The 12587-nt window shown below is 47.8% G+C and overlaps 1 protein-coding gene across 6 annotated transcripts in view; it reads right to left on the reverse strand.

The window, feature by feature from the left end:
• TNIP1 (TNFAIP3 interacting protein 1) overlaps positions 1 to 12587 on the reverse strand; it is an 88864-nt gene that overhangs the window by 25430 nt on the left and 50847 nt on the right. For 4 of the 6 annotated variants that reach the window (XM_056516917.1, XM_056516916.1, XM_056516912.1 and 1 more), the window contains 2 exons: positions 1249 to 1449; positions 343 to 437 (listed from right to left, as the gene is read on the reverse strand). In XM_056516917.1, coding sequence (XP_056372892.1) covers positions 343 to 437; positions 1249 to 1449 — 296 coding nt within the window. The remainder of the gene's footprint in view (positions 1 to 342; positions 438 to 1248; positions 1450 to 12587) is intronic. The other 2 variants (XM_056516915.1, XM_056516914.1) reach the window with 2 other exon arrangements.

Here is a 12587-nt window from a genome sequence, read left to right on the forward strand (position 1 = left end):
TTATTTTTATATATTTCACTTTTTAGAGGTTATACTATGCTGCAATACATCTGTACTGCAGCACAGTATAACTGTCAGTATACTCAGACATGCAGTCTGTGCGATACAGCCTATGGCTGGACCTCACAGGCTGCCGTACTTGGCAGACAGGAGGCCATCAGCTGGCCTCCTGCTGCCATGGCAACCAACGGGATCCCGGGATTGCATCACGGCATCTATGGGGTTAATAGAATAGAATAGAACTGTGTGAACATGTTAGAAACTGGGACTCAAAACAAAACAACAAAAAACAATAAAAAAGAAATCTGGGTGTAACAGGTTCCTACATGTCATGTCTCTCACCTCAGGTCTTGCTCAGCCTGGTTTCTCTGATTCCAGTCCACCTCCAGCTTAGACCGTAGATCCTCATTCTCCTTCCTCAGCTGCTCGCATAAAGTCTACAACAAAAGAACATAAATAAGGTTTTTATACAGCAAGATCATCTCATCAAGGCTCGTCTAACATAAAACAATATCTAAATATTTGAATATATTGGTTTTTTTTATATAGTTTTTAAAGCCAATGTGAGGAAAGCATAGTAAAGATTATGTAAGAAAAATTCTACTTCATCATTTTTTTTATACCTTAAGACAGCCTAAAAGATTGACCACTTGCTTCCTGTCCATAGATTATAAATATCCTGGGGGGGGTTCAAGCATGGTCTATGAGTATGTGAAAACATGCATGGTCAGGAACGGGTAGCGGGTAACTATCCAGCCGCTTTTCTGGGTCCCTCTGCCCTTCCTTTTCTGTTGTAGCTGCTACATGGTAAGCGGAGGCCAACAAGCCCCCTCCATGTATCTCTATGGGAGAGCTGGGGATACCTGAACATTGCATCTCCTGGTCTCCCATAGAAATACATGTATCGGTCTCTGCTTTGTGCAGCGTCGGCGCGCTTGGGAGAGCCGGGGAACCATGCAGGAGATCTCGGGGAGTCCCAGCGATTAGACATTTAAGTTGTCCAGCATGATAGTTCTCCTTTAACTCAAAATCCCCCAATAAGGCAATAGATAGTTAGTACAGACCAGACTAACACTTATGCTATTTTGTTGTCACTGGTGATTACATATAGAGCTGTAAGTCTAGTCATATCCCGCCTTAAGCAATTACTGTGATTAAACCTGATGTGGAGTAATAAATCCTCCACTTATACCTCATTGAGCTTTGTAAATGAAAACAAACTCAGACATACCTAGCCCATTCCCATACCTGTAACACTGATGTCCGCTGCTCGTTCTTGTGCACTTTATTCGCCAGCCGGTTAAACTCCAGGACCAGGCGGCTCATGTGGTTCAGAAGCCGGTTCTGGTCAGATTCCTCAGCAAACATACTAATAGAATTCTCCATACGTTGTAGGTGATGCCGTAGATTATCCTCGTCATTCTGTACATTGGATTCAGGATTCTTCTTCAAAAAAAAAAAAAAAAGAAAAGTAGGTTAAAGGGGTTGTACAGGCAGGAGATGGTGGGAGGTCCCACGATCAGACACTTCTCCCCCATCCTTTGGATAGGGATAAATTGTCCTACACCACAATACTCCTTAAACGTAGGGTCACACGTAACGGATCCACAGCATATTTTTATGCAGCGGATTCGCCGGTGACCAGACCCATTTTGTGCCTCCAGCTGTGAGTCGCCAAGTCCACTCAGACATTGCAGTGCATTCGCCAACTTGAAGGCCCTCTATGTGGCTGCTTGTAGCGGCGGATTGCCGCTGCCAGCAGGCCAGGGGCAGAGCGAGGCGGGGGAATGGGGGTGGCAACAGCTGGAGGCACAAAATGGATCAGGTCACTGGTGGATCTGCAGTGTAAAATATGCTGCGGATCCGTTACGTGTGACCCTACCCTTATATAATAAAATTAGGCCTGCCTGATGCCACCACTACGGGGAGCAAATGAGCTTACTGAATATTGCTTTACACTGTACTCTATAACACTGTATGAAGTAAGTAGATGTGATGATTTCTACAGTCCCTGAGTTTCTCGGTCCCTAAAATTGGCGAAAAGTATCCCAAAGGTGCGTATAGGCATTCAATAGCAGTGGCAGTCACCTTTACTCACTGACTCCCCTACAGACATACAAGGCTGCTAGACACAAGGTGCATTTCAACTTACAGGATTGGACAGGTTAAAATTTTAGAGTCTGGTACTGACATTTGGTCCCATTAAAATACACTTATTTTAACAAACCTCTGACATGTCAGAAGTTCTGATCAGTGAGGGTCCTGGTGCTTGTTTTTATTTATTTATTTTTTCAGCTCACCCCCTTAAAAAAAAAAAACCTCATACACCTATGTGGATAAAATAAAGTTATAGCTGCCCCCTTAAAGGGGTAAAAACACAGTTCACTCCTTTACTGAAATATTTTAAAATATCAATCATGTAGAATTACATTGTTTTATGTTAAAAACCCCTTTAAATTGATCTTTCCTGTAGAAAACCATAACGTGTGAGAAAAAAAAACATAAAATACAGAACAGAAACAATATTTTACTTTATATCTTTAAAAAAAAAAATCACATATTTTCATTGTGAAATCATGGAAGTTCCATCCCAGTTCCTCAAACATAGAAGATGCCGTAACACTAAAGCGTATAAAAAGAATGGCTGGCTCTACAGACCACCGCAACACGTGCTATTATCTGTTACGTTTAATTTTTATATTACATTATTTAAGATTACCGTATTTTTCGCCGTATAAGACGCACTTTTCCTTCCCCAAAACTCGGGGGGGAAAAGTTGGTGCATCTTATACAGCGAATACACACCTATTGGGTCAGTCCCTGTGGCCATCAACGGCCGGGACCCGCAGCTAATACAGGATATCACCGATCGCGGTGATGCCCTGTATTAACCCTTCAGACGCGGCGATCAAAGCTGAAGCGAAAGTGACACTAACCCGGCTGTTCAGTCAGGCTGTTCGGGACCGCCGCGGTGAAATCGCGGTGTCCCGAACAGCTTACAGGACACCGGGAGGGACCTTACCTGCCTCCTCGGTGTCTGCTCCGTGCTGGGATCCCCTGCATGGCGGCGCTCTCCTTCGATGTCATCACTGGATCCCGGGGAAGAAGACGTCCGGAGCGTCGGGAACACCACGGGGACGCGGCAACAGCGATGGAGCAACATCCAGGGCAGCGGTGATGGGTCCGGAGCGGCGGGGACACGTGAGTATTACCTCCTATCCAGTGGTCTTCAACCTGTGGACTTTCAGATGTTGCAAAACTACAACTCTCAGCATGCCCGGACAGCCAACGGCTGTCCGGGCATGCTGGGAGTTGTAGTCTTGCAACATCTGGAGGTCCGCAGGTTGAAGATCACTGTTGGGTGCAGAATCTTTTTTTTCTAGATATTGCACCTTTAAAATTGGGTGCTTCCTATATACCGGTGCGTCCTATAGGGCGAAAAATACGGTATGTGTACTGAAATGTGACAAAGAAAGCCTCTATTAGCTCCCCTGATATGCCATTGAGGGCCGAGAAGACACCGGAAGACCAGCGCTGGACCCGGAGGGCACCCCGGAGCATCGTGGAGGGGTAAGTAATACTTACCGCACCACACGGGGAACATTAAGCTGCTATCTGGCAGCAGCTTAAGGATTTTGCGCTGCCGGATAGCAGCGATGGCCCCGACATAAAAAAGCATCAAATGTCGATGCTGACATTGGCATGCGATGGCCTCTGAGAGGCCATCATATGTCGATTTAATCATATGTCGGGGCCATTGAAGGTCGGGGGGTCACTGTATGTGTAATTCCTTAGTACCCCTCATGAGTTCTGTGACTCCCGCCTGTGAGAAATAACTTGCAGATATGATCATGAAAAATTTTCCTCTGGACATGTGCTTTGTTATTGTTTTGTTAGTCACAGCCAGTCAGGTTTTATGAGGACATTGTGCCAATGAACAGATGGAAAAGCGTAAAAACTAAGATAATACTAGAAGCTTGTAAATACGTTGTTATGCAAGAAACAGTAAGTACTTGAACAAAAACAATCAGTAAAAAATAACACTGCAAAATAAATAAACTAAAATAAAAACGAGAACAGGATGTAGAAACCCTTTGTGGAAAGTCAGAAAGATATCATAACAAAAATAAATAACAAAAGGTACGGTCACTGGGGTCCCATCATTGACTGGACCCGCAGCAATCCGACCAAAACCCAAATACTCTTCAAATCAACTGGTGTGATAAAGTTATACAGATTTGTAAATTGATTCTACTTAAAAAAATTCAAGCCTTCCAGAACGTATCAGCTGCTGTATGATACAGAGGAAGTTGTGTATTTTTTCCAGTCTGACCACATTGCTCTCTGCTGCCACCTCTGTCCATGTCAGTAACTGAGTAGAAGCAAACCTCTTCATTCTTCTACTCTAGACAGTTCCTGGTAGCAGAGATACCAGCACAGCGTCAAGTGTCAGACTGACTGACTGCCACGCCCCCTCCCATAGACTTGTATTGACGGGGGCGGGCCGTGACGTCACGAGGGGCGGAGCCGTGATGTAACGATGCTCCGGCCCCTGTATTGCCCGTCATTACGCACAGAGCGAACTCGCTCTGCGCAGTAATGATAGCGGGGTGCTACAGCAACGATCCCCGGGGTCATGAAAAAGAGATTTTTTTTTTAACTCATCGTAAAATCTCTTTCTCATAGTCTTCATTTGGAGACACCTACACTGATGGGGTATATGCTCTTGTCACTAGGAGGCGCAGACACTAGGAAAAAAAAAGTCGTCTCCTCCCTGGCAGGATATACCCGCCTACTGGAAGTGAGGTAATCAGTTTTGTTACCAAGAAGTAGGAGAAGCCAACAAAGAAATATGTCCGAAGGACCCCAGAAAGGAATCCCGGCTAAAAAAAAAAAAAAAAAAAAAAACAAGAACCGGAAAAGAAAATCCGGACAAGGAATTAAGTAATGGGTGGGTGCGGTGTCCCCCAATGAAGGCTACGAGAAAGAGATTTTACGGTGAGTACAAAAAAAATATCCTTTTCTCGGAAAAAACCCCTCCAGGGAGATTGCACCGAGGGAGGAGGAGCGCAATGGCAGGACCCAAACAACAGACGGTGCTAGACCGGCTGTCGCCGAGCCATACATGAGTGCATAAACTCCTCCAACAGGGGAGAGTGCCAAGTCTATATCAGCAGCAGTAGATAACCAAGAAATAGGAATAGAGCCAGGCTACAAAAAAGTGCGCAGCTCAGCTGATTTGATGAAAAAACAAGGCCAAGCCAAGTACCCCACTTATATAGAGGAGGGGAAAACAAGGGGTGGTCGCTATGAAACCCAGGCCCAGACTCAAACCCAAGCTCCCTGATCCCCGTACCCCCCTGTGGAAGGGGGATGATCAAAATGCGCCAGGCACTATAGGAGCAGTGAAATACCACCCAAAGGTAAGGGGACAAAGTACTGGGTGGACGTAGTCCCCAGGAACCCTGCAACAACATATCAAGGAATGGAGGAGCTAATTTGAGTCCTGACCAAAAATGGAAGTAAGAAGCACACACACCCAAAGCGTTGAGGAACACTTCAATGGGGTGTAACCCTGGACCAGAATGGCGTCAACTGAGCCCTTCTGGTCATTTCATAAGGCAACAGAGCCGGCGTCTGAACCCCCCTGCACAGATACCTGGAAGCATGGGGGGGTGCTGAACTGACTGTGTCGCCCCATCATGCTCCATGCCAGAGCGGAGGAGTCCGACCGCCTAAACCTGGATCACAGGAAAGCCTGAGGCACACCCCACAGAAAAAAAGGGAAGGTGGACTCTACACGTGCAGAGTGGCCTAGCATATGTAGGGCACAGACGTGGTTACCACATGATAGAGGGGTACCAAGACAGCAGATGCGAAAGAAACCGCAGACATTCAAAAGAAGGGATGAAGGATGTATGTGGAGCAGGAAACATGCAGACACAGTCTGACTGGCAAGTATAAAAGATTCAATGAATCCACAGAGACACTCTTTGTAACTTCACCTGGAAAATGAGTCGCTGGACTGTAACCGCAGGAGCGGCAAGAATGGGGAAGAGGACCTGGCGGGGTAGAAAACCATGCAGACACAGTCTGGCTATCTGGCATAGAGACCATGGCCACACCTGGTGCCGTAGACAGAATCACACACAGAAAGAGGGTTACCAGCCTTCAGCCGTGAGAGCTGCAGGCATGTAGGGAGGAAATTGGTAAAGGAGGCAACCCCGCAAACCAGGATGCGGTGTATTGTATAGGGCCCATGGTGCAACACTGGGAGACTTACCTGTAACTACACCTTGGCAGTGGATAACCTGAACTACCGTCCACGGTGTGGGAATTGTATGGTAGAGGACTCGACGTAGTAGTAGTAGACCATGCCGACTACCATTGGGCTGACTGGTATAGGATTCCTGAATGCTCAGGGACAGTTCATCGGACCCCCCTACAGATAGTGGGAAATTGGAGTACGACGGAACTAACGAGTGACCTGGTGGTGTAAGAGACCCAGCAGACGAAAGTCTGGCTGACTGTCATCAGTTCAGAGTACCTGCAGGGTCCCTCATCCAGAGTCCTTACACCAGCAGAGAAGTATGGGGAATCTGACCAAGCCCGCGGCAGCCCAGATATGGGAGACCGACAGTGATGGAGACCGTGCAGACAACAGTCTGGCTGAACAAGTACACTTCCAGGCACTGGATAAAAGGGGACAGCCAGACAGGTGATCACTGTGCCCCACTGCCGCATGTAACATATTAACATAGTTAATAAGGTTGAAAAAAGACCAGAGTCCATCAAGTTCAACCTATAATGAGTCCCTACTGATTTGATCCAGGGGAAGGCAAAAAAAAAACCTCATACTAGAGGTAAAAATTCCTTCCCGACTCCAAATATGGCATCAGAATAAATCCCTGGATCAACGTTCTGTCCCTATAATGCAAGTCTATGGGACGTGTGACGTCACGCTCCGCCCCCTCAATGCAAGCCTATGGGAGCTGTCACGCCCCCTCAATGCAAGCCTATGGGAGGGGGCGTGACAGCTCCCATAGGCTTGCATTGAGGGGGCGGAGCGTGACATCACATGGGGGTGGAGCCGTGACGTCCCAATGCTCCGTCCCTGTGATCGACAGTAATCATACCCGGAGTGAACACGCTCCGGGGACTGATTCTAACGGGGCGCGGCGTGCAAGATCACGTGGGGGTCCCCAGTGGCGGGACCCCGCGATCAGGCATCTTATCCCCTATCCTTTGAATAGGGGATAAGATGTCTAAGCGCCGGAGTACCCCTTTAAAGAACATTTTGGGGTTAGTTTTCGTCTCTTTGGCAATGAGTCTTTAGTGTCATTATTGTTGTTTTTGAGGACATTATCCCATATTATATTGTTAAATGGGCACTGTCAGATACAAACACTTTTGATATGTTGTAAAGCATGTATAACCAATAGGTTTTGGAATTGCTTTCATAAAAAAAATTTCAGCATTTTATACTGAAAAAGCCAGTCAAACAACTGCCCCCCTGCCTGCTTGGACACATACTAGCCCTGCTGTGTCCATGCATCATCACCTATGTCATGGACATACTTCCTTGATTGACAGCTGTGAGCACAGGGCTCACAGCTGGAGGAAAAATCCTCCCACTGTCAGCTTGTGTCCCGCTACCTTCCTAAAGTTCATTGTTTTTGTGGCCCCTCACGAGGTTCCCTTATTAAAGAACAAGTTATTATGTATGATATTATGATCACTATTCCCTAGGTATCCTTTTACCTGCACATTAGTTATTCTGTCTGGTCTGTTGGTTAATATTAAGTCCAGTAGGGCGCCCCCTCTGTTCGGGCCCGCACCATTTGGGACAGATAATTGTCTTTAGCTATAGTCAGAAACCTGTTTCCTTTATGAGATTCACAGGTCTCAGTCTCCCAGTTTATATCAGGATAAAGTCCCCCATTATTATCACCTCATTCTGATTTGCTGCTTTGTTTATTTGCCTCAATAATTGATCTTCTGGCTCTTCCATTATGTTTGGTGGCTTATAGCAAACCCCTACCAGAATTTTATTATTTTTATCTCCATATATTTCTACCCATAATGACTCCACATTATCGTTTCCCTGCCATATATCCTCCCGCAGTGCGGCCTTCAGACTCGATTTTACCTAAAGACAAACTTATCCCCTTTTCCGTTTTGTCCGATCCTTCCTGAATAGACTATAACCCTGTATGTTGACCGCCCAGTCACAGGTATCGTCCAACCAAGTCTCTGTTATACCCACTATGTCATAATTCTCCTCAGACATTATCAACTCCAGTTAGTATGTTTTATTGGACAGACTTCTAGCATTAGTCAACATGCAATTCAATGGTGTATGTTTTTTTTTCCTATGAAGCCTGCCCCTATTAACTATTCTAACCCCCCCCTCCGCTCCCCCCCCCCAGGAACATTAATAAGTCCCCCCTCTCGATTTACCCTATCTTCCCCCTCTATGTTGTAGGTACCCCCCCCCGCCCAGTCCCTAGTTTAAACACTCCTCCACCCTTCTAGCCATCTTCTTCCCAAGCACAGCTGCACCCTCCCCATTGAGGTGCAGCCCGTCCCTACGACAGAGCTGGTATCCAACAGCGAAGTCGGCCCAGTTCTCCATGAACCCAAACCCCTCCTTCCTACACAGGCTTCTGAGCCACTTTTTTACCTCCCTAACCTCCCGCTGCCTCTCTGGTGCGGCTCGTGGTACAGGTAATATTTCAGTCTAAGTCCCTGAAATCATTTTTAAGGACACTCCACCTACCTCTTACTTTGTCATTGGAGCCAATATGTACCATGACTGCTGGGTCCTATCCAGCCTCACCCAGCAACCCAGTCAACCCAATCCGCGATGTGCCGAACTCGAGCGCCAGGAAGAAAACACACTGTTTAGCGATCCCGGTCTTTGTGACAGATCGCCCTGTCTGTCCCCCTAATAATTGAGTCCCCCACTACCAGTACCTGTCTGGCCTGCCCTGCACTCCTCCCTCCTTACTGGAGCAGACACCCCCCTGGCGGTCAGAGGCAGAGTCCTGCTGCAGTACTGCTAGCTCTGAAATGGCATCCCCTCATCTGCCAACCGGGCAAACTTGTTGGTGTGTGCCAGATCAGGACTAGCCTCTCCCTGACACTTTTCCCTCTACCCCATTTTCTAACTAACCCAGCTAGCTGTCTGGCTGTCCTGCACCTCTGTCCCACTATCCTCCCCCACCTCTACCCCAGAGAGTACTTGCTCAGTGAGCAGGAGACTCCTCTCCAAGTTGTCAATGCATCTCAATGTTGCCAGTTGCTCCTCCAGATCCAGGATCTGGGCTTCCAACCCGCACACGTCTCACACAACAATATGCACCCTCAAACTGCTGTTCAAGGATAGCATACATTGCACAAGATGTACACTGGACTGCATTTTCCAACATCAGTTAAAGGCCATCTAGTTATGGGGATTTCACAGATTAACAGCCAAAAACAGCCAATAACTATTACAATTAAATTCTAAGTAGACCTTGTGAGTTAAAGTTTCTAGAGCAGTGGTTCTTAACCTTGTTGGAGGTACTGAACCCCACCAGTTTCATATGCGCATTCACCGAACCCTTCTTAATTGGAAAAATAAAATATGATTTTTTCAAATTCAAAACCTAGGTATATATTTAAGTATATATTTATACATAGGTGCACAAAATGAACAAAACCATTAAAGAACAAAACTAGAGATGAGCGAACTTACAGTAAATATGAACTTCTCGGCTCGGCAGTTGATGACTTTTCCTGCATAAATTAGGTCAGCTTTCCGGTGCTCCGGTGGGCTGGAAAAGGTGGATACAGTCCTAGGAGACTCTTTCCTAGGAATGTATCCACCTTTTCCAGCCCACCGGAGCACCTGAAGGCTGAACTAATTTACGCAGGAAACGTCATCAACTGCCGAGCCGATAAGGTCGCGATGAATCGAATTTACTGTAAGTTCGACCGGACGTGCGTCACGGGAGGCCGCGCCGGAAGGGGTTCGTTTCACCGTGGGAAGCATGCAGGTGATCGCGTAGGAGCGGAGTCACAAAGGATAGGAGGCTTCCTTTACAGTAGGGTAAAACAGTACTCTGAGATCTGTTAGGTGGGACATGATCACCTGCAGCCAATGATGGACAAGCGAGGCGTGTCATCACGAATCTTATGAGTTGGGTGTGTGTCTTGACCTCCGCCGAACCCGCGAGACTGACTCACCGAACCCCTGGGGTTCGATCGAACCCAGGTTAAGAACCACTGTTCTAGAGTGTAAGTAAAGTAACACTCACAGCGATCTCAAACTCCTGCTTTCAAACTCTCAGTTTTATAACTCTCTTTTACTTCCTCTCTTCCAAAGCCCACTCAAACAGAGCACCCTTGTGGGAGGGAGGGGAGGCCTAGGAGCCATAGATAGTATCCCCGCCACCTTGGGAGATCGGGGGAGGCTGAGGAGCCGAGGAATGCATCCCTGTACCCCATCTAGGGTTCATAGGACACGTCTTCCGAGGGATCGAGAAATCCCTGGCAGTAACCCACCACATCGGTGCGTATATGTTCCCTGACAGAGTGAGAACCCAGCAGAAAATAGATACGCCAGAGGCATAGGTCAACTGGCAATGTAAATAGTCTAAAGCAGGCCACCGTACAGGGTGACTGAAGGAATAAAGCGGCCCCCCATAGAAAAGGAACCCTGCAGGTATTAAACTGATAAAAACAGATGTGACAGGCCAAGGCTGTAATAGTGCTTGGTTGCCACAAGGGAGAGCTCACGAAGCAATGAAAAATCCAGGGTGCAATACAATTGATGGCCAAGCACCACCAAATGGTCTGAGTGACCAGTGGTGAATTTTATTTATGTTTTTAAAATTAAGCGCAGCCCGCCGAGAAGGGAGGGCGCGCTAGAAGAACACCGCCCCCGGAGCTGGCCTCAGACTAGGAGAAGCACAGGGGAGGGGGGAACTTGTGGTAAGATGCGGCACCCGGCCGCATGAAGGGGGCTTCGGCCGCACAATCTGCAGCCATTACAGGAAGAGGGCTGGGGAACTGGCTGAAAGACGCGGACGGTTCCTCCCCCACCGGGGAAGCGCCTGGCCGCATGAGGAACAGTAAGCAGGCTGGTGTGCCCACACTGAGGGGCGGTCGGCCATGTGGGACTGGAGGCCCGCTGTCTGCAGCTGTAGGTCTCCGGTCATCCCATAAAGAACATGGCCAGGACACTGTGCCTGGCCGCAATGATAGGAGTAAGCCTGGGACCGGAGACCTGCTGCCTGCAGCTGTAAGTCTCAGGTCAGCCTAATAAAGAACGGGGCCAGGACACTGCACCTGGACGCACAAGGTAGTAACCGGGCAGATAACGCCCCCACTGGGGAAGCGGACGGCCGCGAGGGACCAGAGACCCGCTGCCTCAGAGACTGGAACTGGGACAGCAGCATAGAGTCTCCGGCCGGTAGTGAAGATAATGTGGCCAGGGTACTGTGCCTGGCCACAATACATGTGGGTTAGAAATGCGTGGCCCGAAGAGAGGGGAAAGGAAGGTTCACCAGACCGTCCCCTCCAAAGTGGCACCAGAGGCCATGAAAGGTCCAGCACAGCCGCGTGTGATGGCGGCTGAGGAGCTGGGCACATGAGAGAAAGGGGACCCCTGGATGAGCAAGAGGGAGGGAGAGAAGGAATGGGGGTTGTAGTACATACTCACCCACAGCTCCATCTTCTTACACTCACCCTGAAGTTTTCAACCAGCTTATGGCCACGCTGCATCATACCAGGCTAAGATAGTGGGGCGAGCAGGGGCAAGTGGGGGACCTGGACTCAGGGTACAACCTCCAGGCGATGGCCATTGGCGATAAGGGGTTGACGGCCCATACTCTTATGTTCCGTGCCCCTTTGTCGCATATGGGGGAACAGGTAGCGCCATGCTCCTGAACCCCCACCTGAAAAAGGGGAAAACAAAAGGGAGCCCTTACAAGAAAATAATTTTTTTTAAAACAGGTCTGGGGAGCTCCCTTGCTTCCCCTGTCTTGCTTCCTACTGACACTAGCTAAAACTGATTACCTCACTTCCAGTAGGCGGGTATATCCTGCCAGGGAGGAGCCGACACTTTTTTTTCCTAGTGTCAGCGCCCCCTAGTGGCAAGAGCATATACCCATCAGTATAGGTGTCCCCCAATGAAGAGCGACCGAGAAATGGTGGGATATCAAAATATAAAGCATAAAAACGCAAAAAATTATAATAATATTTGGGTTAAATTTCAACGTTTATAATACAGTACCGAAACAGATATTAACTGGAGCGGTCAACGGGAAAACTAGATATTGCTAGTCAAATTGATTCCGGGCATCATTTTTATTTATTTATTTCAATTCCCTCACAAGGCAAGAGCCCGGATAAGCTCAGCCAATTTCCTTTTAATCTAGTGCCTGTCAGGTAAACGGATGCAAGCGAGCCATGAGGTGGTTATAAAGAAGAGATAAGGCTAGAATTACCTGGGCTCTTGCAGTGATGGGAAACGCCTCCTGGGCACCTGAACCTCATTTATATGCTCTAAAAAAGGCTTATAGAATCCATACTGGAAAACC

The sequence above is a fragment of the Hyla sarda genome, chromosome 4, assembly GCF_029499605.1.
Source record: "Hyla sarda isolate aHylSar1 chromosome 4, aHylSar1.hap1, whole genome shotgun sequence".
Taxonomy (NCBI): Eukaryota; Metazoa; Chordata; class Amphibia; order Anura; family Hylidae; genus Hyla; species Hyla sarda.